The sequence below is a fragment of the Thalassophryne amazonica genome, chromosome 20 (genome assembly GCF_902500255.1).
Source record: "Thalassophryne amazonica chromosome 20, fThaAma1.1, whole genome shotgun sequence".
Taxonomy (NCBI): Eukaryota; Metazoa; Chordata; class Actinopteri; order Batrachoidiformes; family Batrachoididae; genus Thalassophryne; species Thalassophryne amazonica.
In genome coordinates, this window is record NC_047122.1 from 13302387 (window position 1) to 13327593 (window position 25207).

The following is a 25207-nucleotide window of genomic DNA, read 5'->3' on the forward strand; positions in this document are numbered from 1 at the left end:
ATAAAGTCCAAGGCATAATGTGTTCAGTGACATGTTCATGTATCAACTGTAATACAGCAATACCTAGACCAATCCTGCCCGTTCATCATGTCAAATCAAATCAACTTTATTTATATAGCGCCAAATCACAACAAACAGTTGCCCCAAGGCGCTTTATATTGTAAGGCAAGGCCATACAATAATTACGGAAAAACCCCAACGGTCAAAACGACCCTCTGTGAGCAAGCACTTGGCGACAGTGGGGAGGAAAAACTCCCTTTTAACAGGAAGAAACCTCCAGCAGAACCAGGCTCAGGGAGGGGCAGTCTTCTGCTGGGACTGGTTGGGGCTGAGGAAAAGAACCAGGAAAAAGACATGCTGTGGAAGAGAGCAGAGATCAATCACTAATGAGTAAATGCAGAGTGGTGCATACAGAGCAAAAAGAGAAAGAAACACTCAGTGCATCATGGGAACCCCCCAGCAGTCTAAGTCTATAGCAGCATAACTAAGGGATGGTTCAGGGTCACCTGATCCAGCCCTAACTAAAGGCTTTAGCAAAAAGGAAAGTTTTAAGCCTAATCTTAAAAGTAGAGAGGGTGTCTGTCTCCCTAATCTGAATTGGGAGCTGGTTCCAGAGGAGAGGAGCCTGAAAGCTGAAGGCTCTGCCTCCCATTCTACTCTTACAAACCCTAGGAACTACAAGTAAGCCTGCAGTCTGAGAGCGAAGCGCTCTATTGGGGTGATATGGTACTATGAGGTCCCTAAGATAAGATGGGACCTGATTATTCAAAACCTTATAAGTAAGAAGAAGAATTTTAAATTCTATTCTAGAATTAACAGGAAGCCAATGAAGAGAGGCCAATATGGGTGAGATATGCTCTCTCCTTCTAGTCCCTGTCAGTACTCTAGCTGCAGCATTTTGAATTAACTGAAGGCTTTTCAGGGAACTTTTAGGACAACCTGATAATAATGAATTACAATAGTCCAACCTACAGGAAATAAATGCATGAATTAGTTTTTCAGCATCACTCTGAGACAAGACCTTTCTAATTTTAGAGATATTGTGCAAATGCAAAAAAGCAGTCCTACATATTTGTTTAATATGCGCACTGAATGACATATCCTGATCAAAAATGACTCCAAGATTTCTCACAGTATTACTAGAGGTCAGGGTAATGCCATCCAGAGTAAGGATCTGGTTAGACACCATGTTTCTAAGATTTGTGGGGCCAAGTACAATAACTTCAGTTTTATCTGAGTTTAAAAGCAGGAAATTAGAGGTCATCCATGTCTTTATGTCTGTAAGACAATCCTGCAGTTTAGCTAATTTGTGTGTTTAGCTAAGTCACGGTTTGGAGGATTTAAGAAAATTGGCCAGATTTCTAGAAATGAGAGCTGCTCCATCCAAAGTGGGATGGATGCCGTCTCTTCTAACAAGACCAGGTTTTCCCCAGAAGCTTTGCCAATTATCTATGAAGCCCACCTCATTTTTTTTTTTCCTGTAGAGCTGCGTCAGGAAGGTCATCCGGTGCAAAACCTGTGCCAAATCAACATGCAGATCCATATCGGATGAGTAAATAATAGAAGATGCCAATGAAACTAACTTCCTTGTGAGCAAAGTCATGAGGGTTGGCTGAAATGATCTGCCTTCTACAAGTGTGTGTGTGCTCACAAGCAAGATCCTTACATGGTTCTCATATCTGCTTGAACCTTAATGTAACCGCATGAAGCATGCATGCAGCTTTTGTAAAGTGTCAACATGCTGGTCAGACCTGATAACGTTGCAGTGCTGCAAAATGTCTGTGATGAGTATGCCACTGCACACGTGCTTGATATTGTGCGTCAGTGGCGTCTCCTATAGGCCTGGTCAGGTGGACACTTGGCTGAATTTTCATCCTTCAATCTCCTCCCACCTCCCGAATGGACTGACATCCACAAAGGCATCACCATATATACTCATTCATCAATGAATGCCCATAGGTGCACAACCCTCCGCCCCAGGACTGGCATTGAGGCAAAATGGTTAAGCCTGAAAGTAATTTGTCGAGGGGTTTGGGAGCCGCCTAGGTCACCAATGGGGTCCAGGGGCAAAGCACCAGGCTGGGGGCTGCGATTTTAGGCCTTTTCAAACCTGTTTGGAAAGCGCTCAGGAACACCCAGTGTTAAAGATTTTAAACAATCATTACCATCTTTGAGGTCAAGTGGTTTGTGTTTTACAATGCAGTTTTCTAAAGCAAAAATAAAATAACCACAAGCAAAATTAGGCATAGGTTCCCCTAACATCTGCAGGTTTTGACTACATACCATCACTGAACACTGTTGCTGCTGGGCTCATATTTTCAGGGCAATTATTTTATAGTTTATTCAACAGACCAGTCCAAGCGAACATCAGTGTGGAAAGAAAAGCAAGGCAGAAAATGAAAAGAGTTGGGTTCACATCCACTCTGAGTTTCAAATATGTGAAAAATAATTATTATTTCAATAAATGAATGGTTATTAACTTATAACATGAGCTAAGCATTTTGTTTTCAAAATGCCAAAATTCGTAAGCAATTTGAATTTTGAAATTTATCGAACACTCGTCATGGATGCTTAATCCTTTCACTATGACCTCTTCAAACTACATACGAGGTCTGTCCAAAAAGTATCGTACCTTTTTATTTTTTGCAAAAACCATATGGATTTGAATCACGTGTGATTGCATCAGCCAAGCTTGAACCTTCATGCGCATGCGTGAGTTTTTTCACGCCTGTCGGTTGCGTCATTCGCCTGTGAGCAGGCTTTGGGTGAGCAGTGGTCCACCCCTCTCATCGGATTTTTATTGCGAATAAATGTCTGAACGATTTGGAGCTTTGCTGCATCAATTTTTTCCAGAAACTGTGAGAGACCTCCAGGTGGACACCATTCGGAAAATTTAGATGGCTTTCAGCGACAATTTTATGGGGATTACACAGATTAAGGAGTGCTCCAGCCGGTTTAAAGACCGTCCACAGAACAGAGCGCTGCGTGCTCCGAGCGCAGCGCTCTGTTCTGCTCCTCTGTTCTGCTCGGTTCTGCTCCTCTTTCCATGACAAAAACTCCTGTAACAGTGGAATGTGCCGTTCATTTCTAAACTGGACGCTGTCGTGATCCGGTATGTCGTCTGACTAGCACAGGAATTGCGGAAGACGTGGACATCAGCACTTTTTCGGCACATTGAGACAGACGCGCGGAGTTCCTCCGCACGTCGCGGCGGAGCAGCATGGTGCAAAGCACCGCCGTGATGAAGCCTCACAGGACATGTTGGGGCAGGTCCAGCTCATGCACAATTTCTCGGATACTCACATGACTGAAAAGCAACCGGAAGCCGTCTGAAAGCCACCTGAAAGCCGTCCTGTGAGACCAACACGGAGGTGGTTTTGTCCCGCGCCATGAGCGGCATGGTGGCGCAATCCTCCGCTTCTCTTTCCATGAAAAAAACTCCTGTAACAGTAGAATGTGCCGAAAAAGTGCTGATGTCCACGCCTTCTGCCTTTTTTGTGAAAGTTAGACAATGTCCCGGCTCAACAAAGCCTTCACGTTGGAAATGATCTGGTTGTTTGAGTGGGGCTTGAACCTGTCGATCGGCGCTCGGAGCACGCAGCGCTCTCAGACGCTGTGGGCGGTCTTTAAACCGGCTGGAGCACTCCTTAATCTGTGTAATCCCCATAAAATCGTCGCTGAAAGCCATCTAAATTTTCCGAATGGTGTCCAGCTGGAGGTCTCTCACAGTTTCTGGAAAAATTTGATGCAGCAAAGCTCCAAATCGTTCAGACATTTATTCGCAATAAAAATCGAGAGGGGTGGACCACTGCTTACACAAAGCCTGCTCACAGGCGAATGACGCAACCGACAGGCGTGAAACAACTCATGCATGCGCACGAAGGTTCAAGCTTGGCTGATGCAATCACACGTGATTCAAATCCATATGGTTTTTGTAAAAAATAAAAAGGTACGATACTTTTTGGACAGACCTCGTAGATAAAAAACATGAAATACTACTTACGGCAATCGGCTGCACTGGTCAAAATCATATCCACTAAATAATCTCTTTTGTCAATTTGATTGCTTTGTCTGGATACCTGGATTCGACTCCCTTTTGTGCTGCTTGTCTCTGACTTTGTTTCAATCTTCCCACCTGTAAAAATGGGCACTGCCTAGTGCTGTCAGGCGATTCAAAAAATTAAAGGACATGTCACACATTATTTAATGTCCGAGTTAGCAGGACAACATCAAAGTATTCATGATTGTAAGTCTATCCGTGCACATGCGATAATAATTAGTGGTCACTGATGTATTTCACTGGTAATTATTCCTCTCACTCGGCGAGTTAGCAGGTGCATTTCCGGAAAACACCTTACTTGGCATTTCTCGGCATGTGATGTACATTTTACGAAAAGCAGAAACATGCGATGGCAAACAGACAGAGTGAAACAAATGCTGCTACGTCCAATAACGATGCTTCTTAGCTTTCATTCGAAAGTGATGGCTCAGATTTACATAGACTGTACAGAGAGGAGAGAACACACTTCACCCCGAAATGCTTCATTTTTCAGGGTGTGTCGGATTTTGAAACCTAACGTGTGGTGACACTGTTGTGTTGCAGGACATTATATCACTGCCGCAAGGAATGCGCACGTGGAATATCTCCATGTCGCTGTTTTTACAGGCTGCCTGAATATGCAGGTGTATTTCTTACATTGGAAAAAAAAAAATCAGAATATGTTATTTTCAGGAGATAATGGACTTTCGATCTAACGTGCCAGAATCATGAGAGAACTTGAGGAGCTGACATGGGACATTATTCTCCAGCCAGTGATCGCATGTGATCTATGCATGAGAACTTATAACAGACCTGGATATTGTTCTCTGGCTGGCAATCGCGCGTGACGACTTCTTTGATGGTGTGGACTTTACATATTTAATCTTGGAAATCATTCTACAAGTGGGTAAGTGACCTGTTCAGTTTTTTCTTTTGTATTTTGTTCTCAGTGGAGCTGGTGGGCTTTGCTATTTTTATTTTCGTTTGAGAGAGTCTGTCGGATTTTGGATCTTGACGTGTGCGAGTCTGTTCTGTAACAGAGCAGCATGCTGTTGTAACATGCACATGGACTGTTTTTCAGGATGTCTGATCACACAGATGTATTTCTTAAATTTTTCAATTATATCAATGACAACACTTATAGCATGCAAGAATGAGAAAGGCTGTGATAAAAACAAAGAGTGGTGAAACTAGGAAGAAAGCAGGGTGTGGTACAAATTAAGGACGAACTGGGACAGACTATGGAGAGCTCTGACAAAAGAAAGAAAGAGAGAAAAACTCATATCCAAATTACACATGAAAGAATGGGAGCAAAGGGGGTCTAAAAGGAAGATGATAGAAGGGCCAAAAAACAACCACCCCAGGACCGGACCACAACAAGAATATCTGCAAAAACGCTCATAGAATTATGGGACTTTGGAGTTGTTGAACATTAAGTATCAAGCACATGAAAATCTAAAAAGGTGATCTGACACAATATGTCCCCTTTAATAATAAGCCGAACCAGATCCCCACATTTAAGACAGAACAATGACAGTTATTAAAGGACATTACTTTGGTATAAAAAGCATTTAACAGATATTTCACCAATGTGTCACTATGAGCAGTTTCACATCAGACAACAACAAAGCTAATCCGATTCCAAGTGAATTCAGTACACAGAGTTGCTAATTTCAAGAGCTAGTCAAATGTGCTGCAGTGTGCTAAGAAAGGTGGTGTGGCAAATGATCCCAAGAAAGAAAGTGTGTCTAAGATTATGTAGTTTTATATTTGAAAAAATGTAAATGAAGCAAATCTATGACTAAAGGTATAGGGCAGCACAGTCTTGTTCGAACCCCTATGTGATATCGTGGTATTTGACCACAGCCGGTATGAACATGGCAGAGAACCCCGGGGCGGGGTGTGGGAGTTTCAGCACAAACCATTCAGCCCGGCTCGGTAAACTTAAAAGCATACTCGCTGTCACCTAGCGGACCTGTCGGCTTAAGACAAGCAGGTTTAAAATGGTTTCCGCTGAAACCCCATCCTCTGAATGGTTTGTGTTAACACTTCACCTGGTATTAGTCTCTTCCCACAAACAGAGTCAATTCTAACGGAAAAATGGTGTACTGCTTTATTTTCGGCTGCAATCACCGAAGCAGTCGTGAAAAGTACAGGGTTTTTTTTCGGTTCCCAGTGGAGAAGAGCAAACGGGAGACATCATGTCTGTGTTAGCCAACACAGTTAATCAGAGCAGCAGCATTCTTGCATCTGGAAAACCGCCTCGACATGTTTGTGCGCTGGGACATAAATAAACCGCAATTCATGTCCACTTTCCCACAGCATCATAACTTTTTCTTTGCATTTACACTATGTTTGCGTGTAATTTGCCCAAAAACTCGTGCCCACCCTCAAACAAGACTGCAGTGCCCAACTGGTTTTCCATGACACTGTATGGTTGCAGCTCTTTTGGATTGAAACAGGCATTGGCCCTATTTAGTCTTTTGCACATTCAGAATTTGTTGTGAGGTTGTTTGTGGGTTTTTATTTGTTTTTGTGCCGTGTTTTGTGTGTGTTCTGTCTTTGGGTGTACCGTTGGTACATGTCTCTGTGCTCTTTATGTATGTGCGTGTGTCGTGGGTGCCCCTGTTTTGTGTTGAGTTTGGTGGTGAGCATGCACACGGCCCTGGTTCTTACCTGCATCTAGTATGTGTGTGGGCGTTCCAATTTTACACGTGGGTGTGTGTGAGGGTGTGCGTCCCTGGGCAGTGTCTGCCTGATGTATATGTTAGTCTGCTTTCCTCGTTCGTGTCTGAAGTCCTATGTGTCTCTGTTGTGTCTTGGCTGTGAGTGGGTGTTTGTGGTACGTGATGTGCACTCCCCTGTGTGGGTGTGTCATTTTGGGTCTAGCCTGAAATCTGCAGTCCTCCTCGTTGTTGTCTTTACATCTGTCCCCTGACCTGGTCCTGTGATTACTGCTCTTGTGCTTTCATGTATGTCGGAGATTTATGGAGCTAAATCAAGGCCAAAAGTTTTGTAATCTGAAAATAAAAAAAGATTGAAAAAAGCTATTGGTGTCAACACTCACTCACACCATCAATTTCAATTTATTTTCATTTATATACCTCCAAATCATAACAGAGTTGCCTCAAAGCGCTTCACACAGGTAAGGTCTAACCTTACCAACCCCCAGAACAACAGTGGTAAGGAAAAACTCCCTCTGAGGAAGAAACCTCAAGCAGACCAGACTCAAAGGGGTGACCCTCTGCTTGGGCCATGCTACAAACATAAATTACAGAACAATTCAGAGACGAATATATACAAGAAATGCTACTGACGCACAGAACAGGAGGGTCGCTAAGACAAATACAACTCCCATCTCTGGATGGAGCTGCACCTTAAACAGAGAGAAAAAACAGAATCAGGCATCAGAAAGACAAAAAATACTGTATAATTTGCCAGCATTAAACAACAAGAAAAACAGAAGAAATACTAAGGTGATCACCGGCCACTAGCCCTAAACTTCACTAAAAGACCCAGAATTTAGGTAAAGTTGAGGCCGCAACCCGCTCCAATTACTAATAATTAAAAGAGTAAAAAGCGCAAAACAAAACTGTACCAGTATGCTAGCCATATGAAAGGGAAAATAAGTGTGTCTTAAGTCTTATTGGGGTTTACCTCGGCCAAGGCCTCTGTGTACCCCAGGTACACCGAAATTAAAAGTCTATAACTGTTTTATTATAAAGCCCCTTTCACACCGGGGCTGCCTCGAGCTTCCTGTGGTGTCATGACGACGCAGGAATGTCTGCGTCAGGTGCACGCAGCAGGGGGCTGAGAGAAGGTGAGAACGCAGCCTGCAGGTTCTCTGCACAGAGGAATCAGAATGCAGTTTGGCTGCAGACAGACTGTGCACTCTGATTTATCTTCTAGTTTATATTTGTGCTGAGCTGCAGGTCTGCACTCTGAGTTCTGTTATAGTTTATCTTTCCTACTTTGACCACGAGATGCGCGTGCGCGAACGAACCGTCTTTGAGTAAATGTTGAGATGTCTGGAGTTATACTTGATGTGGACATGTCCTGTCAATCAGTCTGTGAGCAGGACTTTTATGGACTGTATTTAAACACATTTGTGAGAGAAGACCGAGGAGCTGCTGCAGCCAGCAGCATTTTTTTTTTCTTGTGCACTTAGTTTTACTGCATTGTGTACACGGCGTCGTCATGACGCCGCACGACGCAACTCAAAGCGGGCCAAAGTAGGCGTTGTATCGCGTTATCTGATTGGTCGTTATCGATAGAAGGCGTCGCTTGATTGGCTAGCGCTAAGTTGCATGCGAGGTGTACTCGGCTCTACCAGCGGTCAACTCGGTATGTGGTACAGCTCAGAAAGTGGCAAATGGGCCAATCAGACGTTAGCAAAATCACATACCATATAATAAATATAGTAATTGACCTTGCCCATAAGCCATTACCTGGGCTAAGTGATAGACCTTGACCTTCAGGGTTTACCCTGAGGTCAAAGGTGACCTAAATTAGGTCAGATTTCATATTTGAGTAAATATGTCATGTAATACACTAAATTAAAGAATATATCAAAAGTTTTAAGTTATGATGTCATGACGAGAAAAACCTGCAACATTTTTGTTTTTTTAATGGTGTGAAAACAAAACAGGGGTTTGTGTTCTTTCTTCACCTGATCTGGGCATCAGAGTGAAAGAAGGCCAAGTTAGTCCTTGCTATGAGCATATTTAGCAAGTGTGTACATTTGGACAGAGAATACAAATTTACAGGCTGAGTGACATCACCCCTTGAGCAGATAAGTGGTGTCATGATGAAATTTTCAGAATGCGCAGGGTTTGCATCAGCCATCTGAAGCCTTTCATTCCACAAGTCACGCAAGCCCCAAGCGCATCCTTTTTTGGCAATAGGCTGGCATTTCTCACTTATCTGTGTTGATTTATTTGGCAGATGAAAGGCTTTTTTCAGTCTGGATGCCTTCTCAGACACCATCTCAACCACGCCTAAAGCCCCAACTTGTATTTAGTATTCATTCAGGTTGTCTTCGTGATGTGTGGGAGCACTCCATTCTAGCACTTTGTCACTAATGTGAGAGTGAGAAATGGACTGTAGGATTTATCTTAAGCAGTGACAGTCTCTGTGCAGCTCACCTTCATGGTAGGCGTTTCCCAAATAGCCAAGCCATAGTAGTCTTGCTCCAGCAGGTTGAGGTGGTCACACACAGCTCTGAACAACTCCTGTCCTTTGGCATGTTTCTGCCACACACACACACACACACACACACACAGATGAGACAATAAGCCCAGATGTGACAGTGCTTACGGACAAAACATTTAACAGTATCTAAAGTCTAAAAGGTAAAGAAGTGGTGGCAACAGACGAGAATGCACATCAGCATTTGGTAAATAGACATCAGTGGAAAAAAACCAAAATGAATGAAATGTGCAGAATGTGTCATTGTTTTGTAAAGATGTTGTTTTTCTGTATTTTAATACTTGACAATAATACACTTTCACACTGATGAGACCTACAGTGTAGCAGCAGCTGGGATTACGCTACATGTTTGCTTACCTCCAGCTCACACTCGAACAGAGTGTCGTCCAGCAGGGTGACTCTGATCTGGATGGTTTTAGGTCGACGTGCTGCTCGCACAGCTTTGGCATCCTCCCTTTTCTCTCTCTCCTCTCTTCTGTCACCTCCTTCAGGACTGGATTTCTTTCTTTCTTTTTCTTTGTCCTCCCATTCCTTCTCTTCTTGCTCATTATCTTTTTCAACTTCTTCCTCTTTTGCTGCTTTTTTCCAAACCTGGATAACAAGATAGAGAGGGGTCTACCAGTCTCAAATCACACAAAAAAAGAAGTTATTTTAAACCTCATCCCCTCAGATTTAGTAGGTAGTCGTTGGTGGGAAATGACCAATTTTCCAATTACAGCTCAAACGGACCAACGGTTCCTGAGATATCACCATTTCTTTTTTCACGAAAAAGGCCAATGAAATTCAAATGACCATAACTTGGTAACCAATGGTCTGATTTTCAAAAGTAAGGTATCTTTAGAAAGGATTCTAAAGGAATAATGAATAACAAATCCAAATCTATCCATTTGATCTTCTGCGTATATTTAGGCATGATGACCTTTAGACCTACTTTTTGATCCTGAAATTGACAAACTGGGACAAGTTACATTGCAGTAGTCTTTAATAAAAATTGTAGCCCCATATGTTCTGTGTAACATATTAAAAAACTGTGATGGCAAAATTTTTAGCTCTCAAGCTGTTGCTAAAATCAGTCTGTACTTTCTACATACAAAAAGCACTCATTACATGTGATTTGGCTATAAAAATGATCATCAGATCAGTTTCTGAAAATTAAGGAAACTGTCAAAATAATTATTGAGGTATGTACATAATTATAAAGTCTGTCAAGGATAGGGTTGCATATCAAGAACCGGTTCTTTTCGGGTATTGTTAAGAATTGATTCGATCCACTGACATCAATAGCCTTTTTGCTTAACAATTCCCTTGTGGGTCTTTCAGAGCAGCCGTTGTTTTTGAGAGTGTTTGTCAGGAAAATGATCATTTCTCCATGTTGATTACAGACCCTGTAGCGGCTCTGTAATCAACTGCTTCTGCAGCGTAACTCCACTTTGAAGTGTAAACCAATGAAGCAGTACTTCGAACCACTGGTTCGATGGTTCTTTGATTCGCTGCTCTTCAGAAGCCATTGAAATATTTCAACCGTGAGTCACTTTTGTTTATTTCTATTTATGTCCAGATATCAAGGATCCACCATGTAGAGTTTATTATGTCCAGAGTTGAAGGATCCACTGACCAATTTCATATGTATTTACTTTAAGACTCAATAAAATGTTTTTTGACATAGAAAACCTGTAAAGCCTATTTTTACTACACAGAAATTCACAAGGAATCGGCTCGCTAAATGGAATCGATAACTGTACTAATAGATAAAATCTTATCAATACCCATCCCTAGTCAAGGAGAATTCCTGCAGTAATCACCCCAGTCCATGTCAACAAGCCATTCTGAATAGTGACTGGAGACAACATGATCAATCCTTTGATGGCCCATGAAATGTTCTTTCTGGTCCATGAGGGCGCATCAATCTCCACTGCACACCCTCCTGGACAGCCATGCCCCAGTCAAGACCAAAATATTACCTTCACATGCTCAGCTCCCTGGTACACCAGTGAGTTGCGGCTACTGAAATGAGAAGGGCATGTCCTTGAACAGTGTTTCAAGGACACAGAATTTGCTGTACACAAACTAGCCTACCAGGAACATCAGAAGGCCTACAGCAAGTCCTTCAGTGACGCACGGTCCCGGTTTCACTCCCACATCATCAACAATAGCCCTAGCAACCCTAGGCAACTTTTCTCCACCATAAATCAACTCTTCAAAACCCAGGCCCCCCCCCCCACCAAACACACACACATACACACAAACTCAGACAACACACAGGAGCAGCATAACACCTTCATCTCTTTCTTCAGAACGAAAGTAGACAGCATCCGCTCAATTCTATCCAGCCCCTCTGTACCTCCAGTTCCAACCGTTAATCCTCAGTCTGAGACTAATCAGACCCTGTGCTGTTTTATGGATATCACACAGTGAGAAGTTGAGGACATCTTGAGGAAGATGACCCTTTTCCCTCAGGGCTGAAGGAACAGGGTCCTGTGCCCTGAACCCTTTTCCCTCAACCCTGATAAAAACCTACTGCTCTGTAATAAGTCCCTTCATCACCAAAATCATTAACCATTCCCTCCAAGCCAGCCATGTCCCTACTGCCCTCAAAAACTGGGCAGTAGGACCAGCAGACATTTCTCTCTGTACGGGCTGGAGGACAACAAGCCCTTCAGAGTTCATAGACAGAATGCTGCAGCTCTAGCTGGACTTTTTGTGCAGCAACTCCCTCCTCAAGTGCACGCAGCGCTGGAACAACACCACAATCACAGACTGCCGTGCACTGGCGGAGGAGGCCAACAAATTCTTCCTCATACACCACCGTGCCTTGCACATAGGTGGTTGGAGCACAGATGACAATATGTGTTCCCCAGCATTGTGCTGCGCTGACGCGGCAGTCAGCCGAGGAACAAATTCACTGGCCGTGGGCCGTGACCAGTTCTGTCCCTGCTTGATTTCAAATGACATTCAACCCATGATTACATGACAACCGCGGTCCCCTGACAAACGCATAACTGTAGTGGGTGTGTGCACGTGTGATCATGTCAATATGGACATCACATCATCAACAAGCGACACGCCCACCTGTCTGGTGCAGCAACGCGCTCACATAAATGGCTCATAGCTCCAGGCTGTGGGGCAATTGAGTTGCCCACGCTGATCTTTCTGTGAGACTGTCAGGCTGTTACATAACGGACGGACTATGTGGACGTTGTGATCGCATGTCACGTGATGTGCCTGTCCAGTCGGATGGCACGCTGGCACTGTCACACACAGGGTTTTTATTTTTATCTCACATGCCATCTGTGTTGCGGGGGACACACACCGCACACTCGCACGCCATTTGTGTTGGGGGGGACACACACACACACACACCGCACGCCATTTGTGTTGGGGGGGACACACACACACACACACACACACCGCACACTCGCACGCCATTTGTGTTGGGGGGGACACACACACACACCGCACACTCGCACGCCATTTGTGTTTGGGGGGGACACACACACACACACCGCACACTCGCACGCCATTTGTGTTGGGGGGGACACACACACACACACACACACACCGCACACTCGCACGCCATTTGTGTTGGGGGGGACACACACACACACACACCGCACACTCGCACGCCATTTGTGTTGGGGGGGACACACACACACACACACACGCCATTTGTGTTGGGGGGGACACACACACACCGCACACTCGCACGCCATTTGTGTTGGGGGGGACACACACACACCGCACACTCGCACGCCATTTGTGTTGGGGGGGACACACACACACACACAGCACACTCGCACGCCATTTGTGTTGGGGGGGGACACACACACACCGCACACTCGCACGCCATTTGTGTTGGGGGGGGACACACACACACCGCACACTCGCACGCCATTTGTGTTGGGGGGGGACACACACACACCGCACACTCGCACGCCATTTGTGTTGGGGGGGGGACACACACACACCGCACACTCGCACGCCATTTGTGTTGGGGGGGACACACACACACACACACCGCACGCCATTTGTGTTGGGGGGACACACACACCGCACACTCGCACGCCATTTGTGTTGGGGTGGACACACACCGCACACTCGCACGCCATTTGTGTTGGGGGGGGACACACACACACCGCACAATCGCACGCCATTTGTGTTGGGGGGGGACACACACACACACACACACCGCACACTCGTACGCCATTGGTATTGCTCGGGTGGGGGAGGGGACCGCACACTCGCACACCATTTGTGTTTCTTGGTAATGGCACACTCATGCGGCACTTAGAAAATGTGGGGCCATTCACGCTGCCAGCTATGGCGTCAGATCAGTGACAAAACCCCACTCGCAAATGCGTTCACGCATATATTAACTGCGCACATGCAAATGATCTCTGAGCGCACACGCACAGGTGCTGCACGCGAGGACCAGCGCTCCTCCTACCTGCCCGAACTTGATTTCTGCTCGCGCGAAGTTTATTTCTACTTGCACGCAGAGAATTCCTGCTTGGTCGCTTGAAACTTATGGCACTATGGGGCGGGATTATGGCACTATGGGGGAGGCAACCAGGTCAGCAGTGGCTCTGCTGTGATTGGCCATCTCTGGAGAGTGAGGTTTGATTGACAGCCCTCCTCTATGATGCAGAAGTCAGTCAGAGATAACGGCGTTAACCGATTATCACCTCGTTTCTGCTTAAAACTTCACTCCAGTCATCATCTATCTCAGCGACAGATCTCTGAAGCTTCTGTACAACAATCATTTCTACATAAATTCAGCATTATTTCATAACAAATTACAGAAAGTCCTAAAAATCACCTCCTGACACCGGCGTGTCTGCAGACTGACTCTGTACACCCAAACCGATCAGATGAGAAATTAAACCCTCTTAAATCACATGCAAACCATGACGCTACCACTTCCCTGAAGTAGACAACGGCATCTCCTTATTATAAAAAAATAATTATTTATTTATGAATCAAATCCAAACAAAACAGGTCCTGTACAAAATCTTGAAATGCTGCATACATGAAAATACAAATGCAAGAACATAAGGGGCTTATTAAATATTTACAAATTATAAAATGTGAAAACTCAAATCCATTCTGGTGCATTTTCACATCTCTTTACCCACCTTAATATCTCAAAAAAAAAAAACATTTTTTTTTGTTCGGTCGTTTCCACCCCAGTCTTTTTACACAATTTGTATTGTGCTACCAGCCTTTAATCCAAAAAAGCACACATTGTGGTTCAGAAATGTACACAGTAAAGGAAATGACAATTCAAAGAACTCAAAAATAATAATTCTCAGAATCAATTCTAATGGAACAATAGGAGTATTTATAGCACATTAATGCATCAACTTGTTAAACCTTCACCCACTTCTCAATTTTCCTAGTTTTGACAGAAGCTTTGGAGCTATTGATAATCTGTTTTCAAATTCTTGGCCACTTTAAAATCCTTACAAATGTGTTTGTATTTCAAGATTAATTTCTGATTACTGTACATTTTGAAATAAAAAAAAAACTTCTTACATTAGAAAACTATTATTTAGAAATCTTTTATGTTCATCTGTAAATAAAAACCATAACTTATCTGTTGTTGTTAATTATAATTTCTGATTAACATTATAAGGAACCTTGGGCATTTATTTTTAGACAAATAAAATAGCATGAAAAGTAATGTGTACATTCAATAAAAAGAAATATGAAAGCGCTGTGCTATTTTCTTTGATTACTTGATAGTTAAAAAAATTTAAATAAAAAATCTAAGTTATTTAAAGTTGAGACTGTTCCTGTAGTTATGACAGTAACAATTAAAAACCTGTGTAGCTTTATTTGGTAAAAATAAAAATAGGTTGAACAATTAACGAATATAAAACATAAACTCAGTTCGACAGTGATTGATTTAACTTCCTGCAGCTAAAAGCTATTGTTAGCTGACAAACTTCAGCAGAGCACTAATGTCACATATTTTCTATTACTCACCTCAGACAAATTTTTGTCCATTGCTCAAACTCAATCTTGTGGTTTTGACTCGCAGACAGTCAGTTAAACTCTCATCTATATGCTAATGGTGTTAGCACATAGATGAGAGTTTGATGGGGAGGTGATGGTCTAGTGGTTAAAGTGTTGGGCTTGAGACCAGAGGATCCTTGGTTCAAAACCCAGCCTGACTGGAAAAATCACTAAGGGCCCTTGGGCAAGGTCCTTATCCCCGAGTTGATCCCATTGTGTAGTGAGTGCCTTGTATGGCAGCACACTCACATAGGGTAAATGTGAGGCATTATTTGTACAGCACTTTCAGCGTTTGATGCAGATGGAAAAGCGCTATATAAATGCAGTTCATTTACCATTTAGCATTTTTAGTAGCTGGAAGCTTCACTCGTTAGCTCCCCTTAATGCATCATTACTGGAGGAAAAACGCAGCTCATAACTTTTAATGTCCACAACAAAGTAAACTGTTAGGAGGACCACTGTGCAGTCCCCAAAAATATATGACTTAATAAACACCCAAAACCCAAAACAAAGTAACCCTCCTTTTTCTTTGGAGATTATTGGCAGCTTGCAAACCAACACGGCACATTACTGCCACCAACTGTTTGGGCGTCCAACTGAATGGAACTGAATGAATGGATTCTGACGTATGTTATCAAAAATAATCCGGAAACTTTCACCACATGAGTAAAAACACGGATTTCCAGTCATTTCCGGAAAACTTTCATCACTGATTAAGATGCTTCTAATTACCAGTATGAGTCATAAACTAAACATTTCTAAGGTATTTACATTTTCCATCCAGTAGTATTTGAAAAATACGGCAAAGGAGATCTGAGGGGGTGAGGTTTAACCCATTGGGTGAACTGAGATGGAATGACCCAGAGTGAACTTCTTTACAGAAATGAATAGCATTTATCCATGTAGCACTTTCCAATAGTACCAACAAAGTACTGGACAAAATAAAAACACAATATTAGGGACAATAAAATACCAACCCAATAAAATACAATTATAACTACAAAATTAATAAAATAGTTAAACTGTACAATGTCAGCAGCCTCTCCCCCCCCACACACACACACACCTCCACCCCACCATGTACTGGTCAACAATAAAGATCAAAGCTCGCTCAACAAGATTACAGGTCAACTGTCAAGCTTAATGATCAGTGAGCAGGATTAAAGAGCAGCAATCAAGATCAACCCCCACATACAACCCCAATTCCAATGAAGTTGGGACGTTGTATGAAATGTAAATAAAAACAGAATACAATGATTTGCAAATCCTCTTCAACCTATATTCAACTGAATGCACCAGAAAGACAAGATATTTAATGTTCAAACTGATAAAGGAACGTGTTGCAATGGATGCCTGCAACACGTTTCAAAAAAGCTGGGACAGTGGTATGTTTACCACTGTGTTGCATCACCTTTCCTTCTAATAACACTCAATAATGTTTGGAAACTGAGGACACTAATTGTGAGTGTCACGACTAGGTATAAAGGAGCATCCCCAAAAGGCTCAGCCGTTCACAAGCAAAGATGGGGTGAGGATCACCACTTTGTGAACAACTGCGTGAAAAAAAAAATAGTCAAACAGTTTAAGAACAATGTTTCTCAACGTTCAATTACAAGGAATTTAGGGATTCCATCATCTACAGTCCATAATATAATCAGAAGATTCAGAGAATCTGGAGAACTTTCTACACATAAGCAGCGAGGCCAAAAACCAACATTGAATGCCCATGACCTCCAATCCCTCAGGTGGCAATGCATTAAGAACCGACATCATTGTGTAAAGGATATTACCACGTGGGCTCAGGAACACTTCAGAAAACCATTGTCAGTTAACACAGTTTGTCGCTACATCTACAAGTGCAAGTTAAAACTCTACCATGCAAAGCGAAAGCCATACATCAACAACATCCAGAAACACTGCCGCCTTCTCTGGGCCCGAGCTCATTTAAAATGGAAAGACACAAAGTGGAAACGTGCTGTGGTCTGATGAGTCCACATTTCAATATGTTTTTGGAAATGATGGACATGTGTCCTCTGGACAAAAGAGGAAAGAGACCATCCAGACTGTTACCAGCACTAAGTTCAAAAGCCAGCATCTGTGATGGTACGGGGATGTGTTTGTGCCCATGGCACTGGCAACTTACACATCTGTGATGGCACCATCAATGCTGAAACGTGTTGCAGGCATCCATTTCAAAATGAGCAAATATTTGCACAAAAACAATAAAGTTTATCAGTTTGAACATTAAATATCTTGTCTTTGTGGTGTATTCAATTGAATATAGTTTGAAGAGGATTTGCAAATCATTGTATTCTGTTTTTATTTACATTTTACACAACGTCCCAACTTCATTGGAATTGGGGTTGTACATACACAACCCCTAAACCTCCCAGTTCAGGTAAAAGCTCACAGAGAAAGGACATAGGGTGGGTGTGTCTACTTTGACTGGCCTGTTGCCTAGAAACAGTAAGCATGGCAATACAAGATCTCACACCCAGGCAATGTAGCTAGTTTTATATATAAAATCAGATGTGGGCATGCTGAGATGTCCAGCACCCAAACCCCCATATATATCCCCATCCATTTTTGACCAGTCTGTTGCCCAGCAACACCAACCGTGGCAATGCCTCACACACACACACACACAAAACCCTAACCACCCCATACACAACACTTCACCATATACACAACCACTGCCCTCAAACACAACACCCCTCTCAGTCCAGCTGTAAGCTCATTGAGGAAGGATTTATGGTCAGCAAAAATAGATTAACGTTTAAAACCCCACACATAACTCCTAAAGTCCTGGTCAGACCAAATAATAAACAATGACTAATGAGCCACGTAGCAAGAATTTTTTTTCATGAGAGTCGAGTTATTCAAGAAACGTGGAAGAATAGTGGCTCTTAGAGGCAGATTATTCAGCTAACGAGGCTCATGTCTGAACGTGGCGCTAATTTCGTGAAGCTCAAAGTTTGCCGCGTTCACACCAGGCGCGATCAGACGCTACAAATTTGCAGGGGTCACGTGGCGACGGACGCGCCTCCTTCGCCCAGTGTGTCGCTCTGCTTGGGTGGACTTTCGCTGCGAAAATTCACCCCGGTGCGTCATCAAATAGGAGGAGCTTCCATTCTGCTCACCGGCTCCGGTTGTCAGTCAAGTTAACATGACGGACCTTGATCACACGGAACGAGTTGTTGTGAAAAGCTCCCAATACAGAGAGTATCATTATTTGCTGCAGGAGCTGCGTCTGGATGACGGCCGCTTTCTGTGGTCCTTCCGCCTCTGCGGGACCCAGTTTGAGGACCAACTGTCCCGTTCACGCGCACACATGTAAACATAAAAAAAAAAAAAAAAAAAAAAAAGAAACTCCACTGCTTGCTGCTCCTCGCTCTTCCCCCAAAAAACTCTGTCATAATTGTGTTTAGAAACCAGTCACTATTTGTTTTATTATACATCTGTGTAGTTAATAAGTAAAATAATCTCCATGGATGATTCCCTCGCGGGCGCACGTAAGAAAAAAAGAAAAAGAAACTCCACTCCCCCTGCTGTGGTGCTGCTGCTCTCTCCAAAAACTCTTGTCATGATTGTGAAATAAAGGACAAAAGAGACATAAGTCCTGCTCACAGGCTGCTACCAGATACAGGACATGTTCACATCCTCAGTCAAACTCCAGACATCTCCACATCACTACATATTCAGTCCCTGATTGGTCATCGCGGTGCGACGAGACAAAAAAGTTCAGATTTTTCAACTTGGGGAGGAGGGCAACGCGACGTGACGCGACGCAATATCGCACCACAAACGCCCAAAACGCTCAAAATTGCTTCACTTGCGTCGCTTCACTCGCGTCGCGCTGTGCGGTTTGGCGCCAAAACGCGTCCTTACATAGGGATTACATGGCAACCTGTGGCTGCAGTCGCTCGCGTCGCGCCCCGTGTGAACGCAGCATTACAGGCATGTAGTAGTGAGTACGAGGATGTTAGAGACCCATTATCCGAGTACCTGGCGGCTACGAGGACAGGACAGGCTACCTGCAACAGAGCAGGTTCCACTATAAGAAAGCCTTTGTAGCCTTTTTTTTTTTAAATCTGTTTCCTGCAATTCCTTCAAAAGAACATCATATACGTGACTCATTATTCAAATAATCACTGAAATTTCTGATAAATCCATGCGTGGCTCATTATTCATGGCTTTATGGTCTGAGCAGGGCTTAACCCACTTTCCCCCCATGCACATCCCCTCCCAGTCTAACTCAAAACTAATACAAGAAGCATTATGTATTAGGGGTGGGACTCTTTAGGTCCCTCACCAATTCAGTTTAATTACAATTCAGGGGCTTTGACTCTATTATAAATGTAATATCCACAGTAAGGTGCACAAATGAATACTGGACCGAAATGTGGGCAACTGACACTGACGCCTTACCTGAGCCTCTACACTGGTGAGTGAGCGCTGGTCTGGGGCCACCTCTCCCCTCGTTTTCAGTTCAGGTTCAGGGTCAGCGATCGGGGCTTTAGCCTCTTCTACCTTCTCCTTTTCTCCAGCCTCTGAGTCACACTGTGAGTGCCTCTTCAGGAAAGACGAGAAGAGGCGAGGAAAGTCTGTGGCCAGCTGAGTTGCGGTTTTGCCGCTTGAAGCTGTTCCTCCTCTTCAGAGAGTGACCTCAAATCTTGCACAGGCTCCTCCTGCTTCCCCTGATTTGGGGTGGTGGCTCCCACTCATCTGTTGTCATTACAAAAGCTGTAGACAAAGATGGAAGCAGTTCACATTTATGTGTTTTTCACTGAACCACTGGTACTCAAATTGCAAGACCGGTTAAATGGATGAAAAGCAATGAAAACAAAGTGGGAAAACACTGATTAATCACTTAAATATTTTTAAAATAGCAATGACCTATCACAGCATTAGACCAAGATAGTTCCTTTTCCTTACCTTTTTGTTTCATAAGTACAGTAGTGGTCAGAATAATAGTAGTGCTATGTGACTAAAAAGATTAATCCAGGTTTTGAGTAAATTTCTTACTGTTACATGGGAAACAAGGTACCAGTAGATTCTCACAAGTCCAACAAGACCAAGCATTCATGATATGCACACTCTTAAGGCTATGAACTTGGGCTACTAGTAAAAAAAAAAAAAGTAGAAAAAGGCGTGTTCACAATAACAGTAGCATCTGCTGCTGACGCTACAAACTCAAAACTATTATGTTCAAACTGCTTTTTTAGCAATCCTGTGAATCACTAAACTAGTATTTAGTTGTATACCACAGTTTTTCATGATTTCTTCACATCTGCGAGGCATTAATTTTGTTGGTTTGGAACCAAGATTTTGATGGTTTACTAGTGTGCTTGGGTCATTGTCTTGTTGAAACACCCATTTCAAGGGCATGTCCTCTTTAGCATAGGCAACATGACTTCTTCAAGTTTTTGACATATCCAAACTGATCCATAATACCTGGTATGTGTTATATAGGCCCAACACCATAGTAGGAGAAACATGCCCATATCATGATGCTTGCACCACCATGCTTCACTGTCTTCACTGTGAACTGTGGCTTGAATTCAGAGTTTGGGGGTTGTCTCACAAACTGTCTGCAGCCCTTGGACCCAAAAAGAATAATTTTACTCTCATCAGTCCACAAAATATTCCTCCATTCTCTTTAGGCCAGTTGATGTGTTTCTTGGCAAATTGTAACCTCTTCTGCACGTCTTTTATTTAACAGAGGGACTTTGCGGGGGATTATTGCAAATAAATTAGCTTCACACAAGCGTCTTCTAACTGTCACAGCACTTACAGGTAACTCCAGACTGTCTTGATCATCCTGGAGCTGATCAATGGGTGAGCCTTTGCCATTCTGGTTATTCTTCTATTCATTTTGATGGTTGTTTTCAGTTTTCTTCCATGCATCTCTTTTTTTTTGTCCATTTTAAAGCATTGGAGATCATTGTAAATGAACAGCCTATAATTTTTTGCACGTGCGTATAAGTTTTCCCCTTTCCAATCATCCAGTCAACTTTTTAATCAAACTACGCTGTTCTTCTGAACAATGTCTTGAACGTCCCATTTTCCCCAGGCTTTCAATCCTTACTGAATGCCACACTACTATTATTGTGAACACCCCCTTTTCTACTTTTTTTTAAACCAACAGCCCAATTTCATAGCCTTAAGAGTGTGCATATCATGAATGCTTGGTCTTGTTGGATTTGTGAGAATCTACTGAATCTACTGGTACCTTGTTTCCCATGTAACAATAAAAAATATACTCAAAATCTGGATTAATCTTTTTAGTCACACAGCACTATTATTATTCTGAACACTACTGTATGTACATAATGTCATTTTATGTCACCCAAATGCCTGTTTGCTCAAGTGAGCCTTCTGAGTATTTACTCACGTTATGTCATATCACCATGGTCATGCTCTATTTATGATTAGTCTCGTTTTCCTTTATTTTCTGCGTATCACTTGGTTTGCCATGCATTTAGTTTTCTCTTAGCTCCTGTCCGGCCTGTAATTTGTTTTTCCTTATTGCTTGTTATATTACTTTTGTATATTTTCACTTGTGGTCCCTTTAGTTACTTCAGTCTTAGTTTAGTTTCTGATTTTCACCTTTATTGTATTATGCTTTAGTCACTGGTTTTGGTTATTATTTATCTTCAGTGTTTTTATCTGGTTATGTTCCTTGAAGTATTTATTGCATCCTCTGTTTATCATTTATTTTGTGCTGCATTTTCTGGTCACTGGTTTTTGTTTTATGTCATTTATTTTCTGCTCAGCTTGTAGTCTGATTTGCCATCTCTTTATCAGTTATTGCATTTATTTTTATACTTTAGTCTGTATCAGGCCCTGTTCTAGTTTCAATTATAATCATTGAGCTTCCTGTTTCCTGCTATTTGGATTAGTCACATTATTTCCTAGTTTTGTTTCCCCTTTTGTTTTGTTCACGTTCATTATTGTTTGTCGAGCACATCGCGTTTTGCACCATTGGTTTCTATCACTTCTTTATCTTGCCCCAGTTCGCTTTGCTTTTGTCTCACTGCTCTCCCTTGCACTGACCTTTGTCTTTCCCACCCCCCCTCCTTCAAGAGCCATCCACATACCTGCACTTCATCACACCTTGATTAGTCTGCTCCCTATTTAAGCCCTCACACTCGCACAGCTCACTGTCAGATTGCTGATTTCATATCACTCTCCAGCCTTTGTTTCAAGCTCTCTTTTTGCCCTGTTTTTGCCTGCTGGATTTTCAACCTTGCTTTGTCCCTGACCTTGAGTTTGTCTTTGCCTCTGATTGCCTCCTCGCTGTGTATTTTGACCTGTGCCTGTCCATTGAACCACGCCTCAGCCTTACACCTGTTTGTTACCGCTGCCTTGCTGCTGGATCACCTGTGTACCGACTCCCTGCTTGCTTTGACGATTAAACCCTTTTCTTACTCCATCCCTGGCGAGAACTCGCATTTGTGTCCACCTGTTTTGAGCTTATGCTATGTCTATCAAGCCCAGAGTTTCACTGAGTTGCAGTGGGCTGACCCTGTTTTGTCCTGAGACTTCTCTAAAGTGGTGTGTCTGCTCGGAATAATATCATGTAAGTTAGATGACTCAATTGCTTCTTTAGACCAATCAGTGCAAAGGTTAAAATGAGGTTACCTCACTGTCACATGGACCTGAGTGTATGTCTCATAATAAGCAGAGAGGGATAGAGCAATGTCCAAATACTTATGATCAGTCAACATCAAAGTTCACTGAGTACAGATGTGCCATATGATCCCGCCCACAATAATAAGCAAGTTCCTTCAGCTTGCCCCTTTTTCACTCAGGGTCTGAAATGGATCTGCTTGTTAATTTGGCAGAAGTTCTACATTGGATGTCCTTCCTGATGCAGCTCCACATTACACTGAGAATGGACAAGTATGGCTTTGAACCAAAGAGCTTCTAATAAATAACAATAAATGTATTTAAATTAATAAAATGATTGACTTAAATTAAAAAAAAATCAAAGTGCTGAATAGACTCCACAATATAAAGATCCCCATATCACAAAGTAAAAGCAATTAAAACCGTAAAAAACAATTTTGTACAAGCAAAATATTTAAATGAAACTAAAAATCCTAAAACTAGTGATAGGCCATAGAAAATAAACAGGTTTTAAGACTAGTCTTTAAAGAGTCAATGGGAGGTGCCTTTGAATCCCAACAGACAGGCGGTTCCTTCCAGCCAGTGAAGGGAAGCCAGAACACATGTGATGTCATCAAACTTTCTGGTTTTCGTCAAAACTCTGGCAGCAGTATTTTATACCTTTTCACATCTTTTACATCATTTCAAATCTCACATCTCATACTCTTATGTGGCAATCCAGGAAATAAAACATAACAGTAGCCAATTCTGGAAGACACAATGGTGCGAATCAAAATTTCTTCATCCATTACAGACAGGATAGGTCTGATCATTGCAACGTTACGCAAATGAAGCTATCATCAGGTCAGAGGCTACCACCAGTGAAAGGCAATATGGACAACATCACCACCATTCTCCAGTAAGCAGCAACAAGACTGCTGAAGAGATTTAATGAACTTGTGAGATGGGAGTGAATGAAGATCAAACCCGCCAACTCGCGTAGTCTGTCCCTGAGGAAAAGGGCCCAGAGAGAACATACCATCTTTGTCATAGGCAGTGAGGAGATCCCATTGCTGGCAAGCTAAACCAAACGTAGCCTCAGTCAAACCTACATGACAGAGCTCTCTGACGGGCAGTTGGGGGAAGCAGCTCACAGAAGGCCTGGCCAGGATCAGTCAGAGCCAGCTCCCTGGCAAGTACAAGAATAGAGCTACCAGCTCATAGTGTACACGAGGGTGATGTAGCCTCTGAAGATAAGCGAAGTCCCCTCCTCAGTGGCAGAGAAAATGGACAGGCTTGGCAAACACGTTCATTCAGGAAGTAGCTGGGACTGCCAAGATGTCTATCAGAGGTAGGCCTCTTCGGCCGGTGACACGCTACAACTGCTGCTGTTATCCATCATCCTAGGATACAAGCAGGAAAAGGCTCAGATTGTGTTGGAGCTGAGGGAATCCACCGATCAGCTGGTGAGAGCAGATGGCTCCAGATATGAACAGGGAGGAAGTGGAAAGCCCAGATAGAGTGCTGATATGGCAATCAGCGGGCTGAAACACCGCAAGTTAGTTGGTAGAGTCCAGGAGGGACAAGCAGGCTTTGGGGCGAGGCCCCCCTCTTCTGGTCAAATGCCTCCAAAGAAGAGCAGAGAACCATGGTGGTGGCAGATCTGACAGAGAGAGCAGGAATGCATTAACATCAAAGCAGTGTCTCAGAGCCGGCAAGGAAGCTGGATGTCATGGGAAGGCATCGAAGACACGCCCATGTCATTGTCCAAGGTGTAGAAGATCCCCCATGCCAGGCTCAACTTCCTGATCAGATCCACCTACAACACCCTACATTGTCCCAAAACCTCAACCAATGGTTCAGTGTCAAACCACTGTTGAGGTTTTGCCACTGGCTGTCCACTTTGTAATAACATCAATGCAATCAGTGCAGGTGGCTACAATCTATCTGTAGTGGCTCATCTTCACCAAAGGTTCACTCAGTTTTCCGTATCTTCTGCGCCTCCTGTGGCAGGTCCGGCGACTGAAGGGTTGATCGGCACAAAAAAGCCGGCACACATGACAAAATGGGGGAAGACACTCACCAGTTCCTCTTGAACATCACCACGTGAAAGCTCCAGCAGACAATCTTACATGCAGTACAGCATGATGATCAGAAGCCAAAAGAACAGAAGCACAGCATATCAAACACAAACATAGTAAATTGAATATAACATTGAATACAACAAAGAGCGGGTGGCAAGCCAAACACACTAGTGCTATCTTGCTACTCCAGCAGGTGGGAATCACAGCTTCTGCTCTGGAAATAATCACTTGGCCAGTAAAAAAAAAAAAA

The 25207-nt window shown here is 43.1% G+C and overlaps 1 protein-coding gene across 1 annotated transcript in view; it reads right to left on the reverse strand.

The window, feature by feature from the left end:
- Nucleotides 1-25207, reverse strand: part of epb41a (erythrocyte membrane protein band 4.1a) — a 349346-nt gene that overhangs the window by 277239 nt on the left and 46900 nt on the right. The window contains exons 3-5 of the mRNA XM_034160644.1: nucleotides 10919-10927; nucleotides 9605-9838; nucleotides 9184-9288 (exon numbers count right to left, since the gene is read on the reverse strand). Of these exons, the coding sequence (XP_034016535.1) occupies nucleotides 9184-9288; nucleotides 9605-9838; nucleotides 10919-10927 (348 nt within the window). The remainder of the gene's footprint in view (nucleotides 1-9183; nucleotides 9289-9604; nucleotides 9839-10918; nucleotides 10928-25207) is intronic.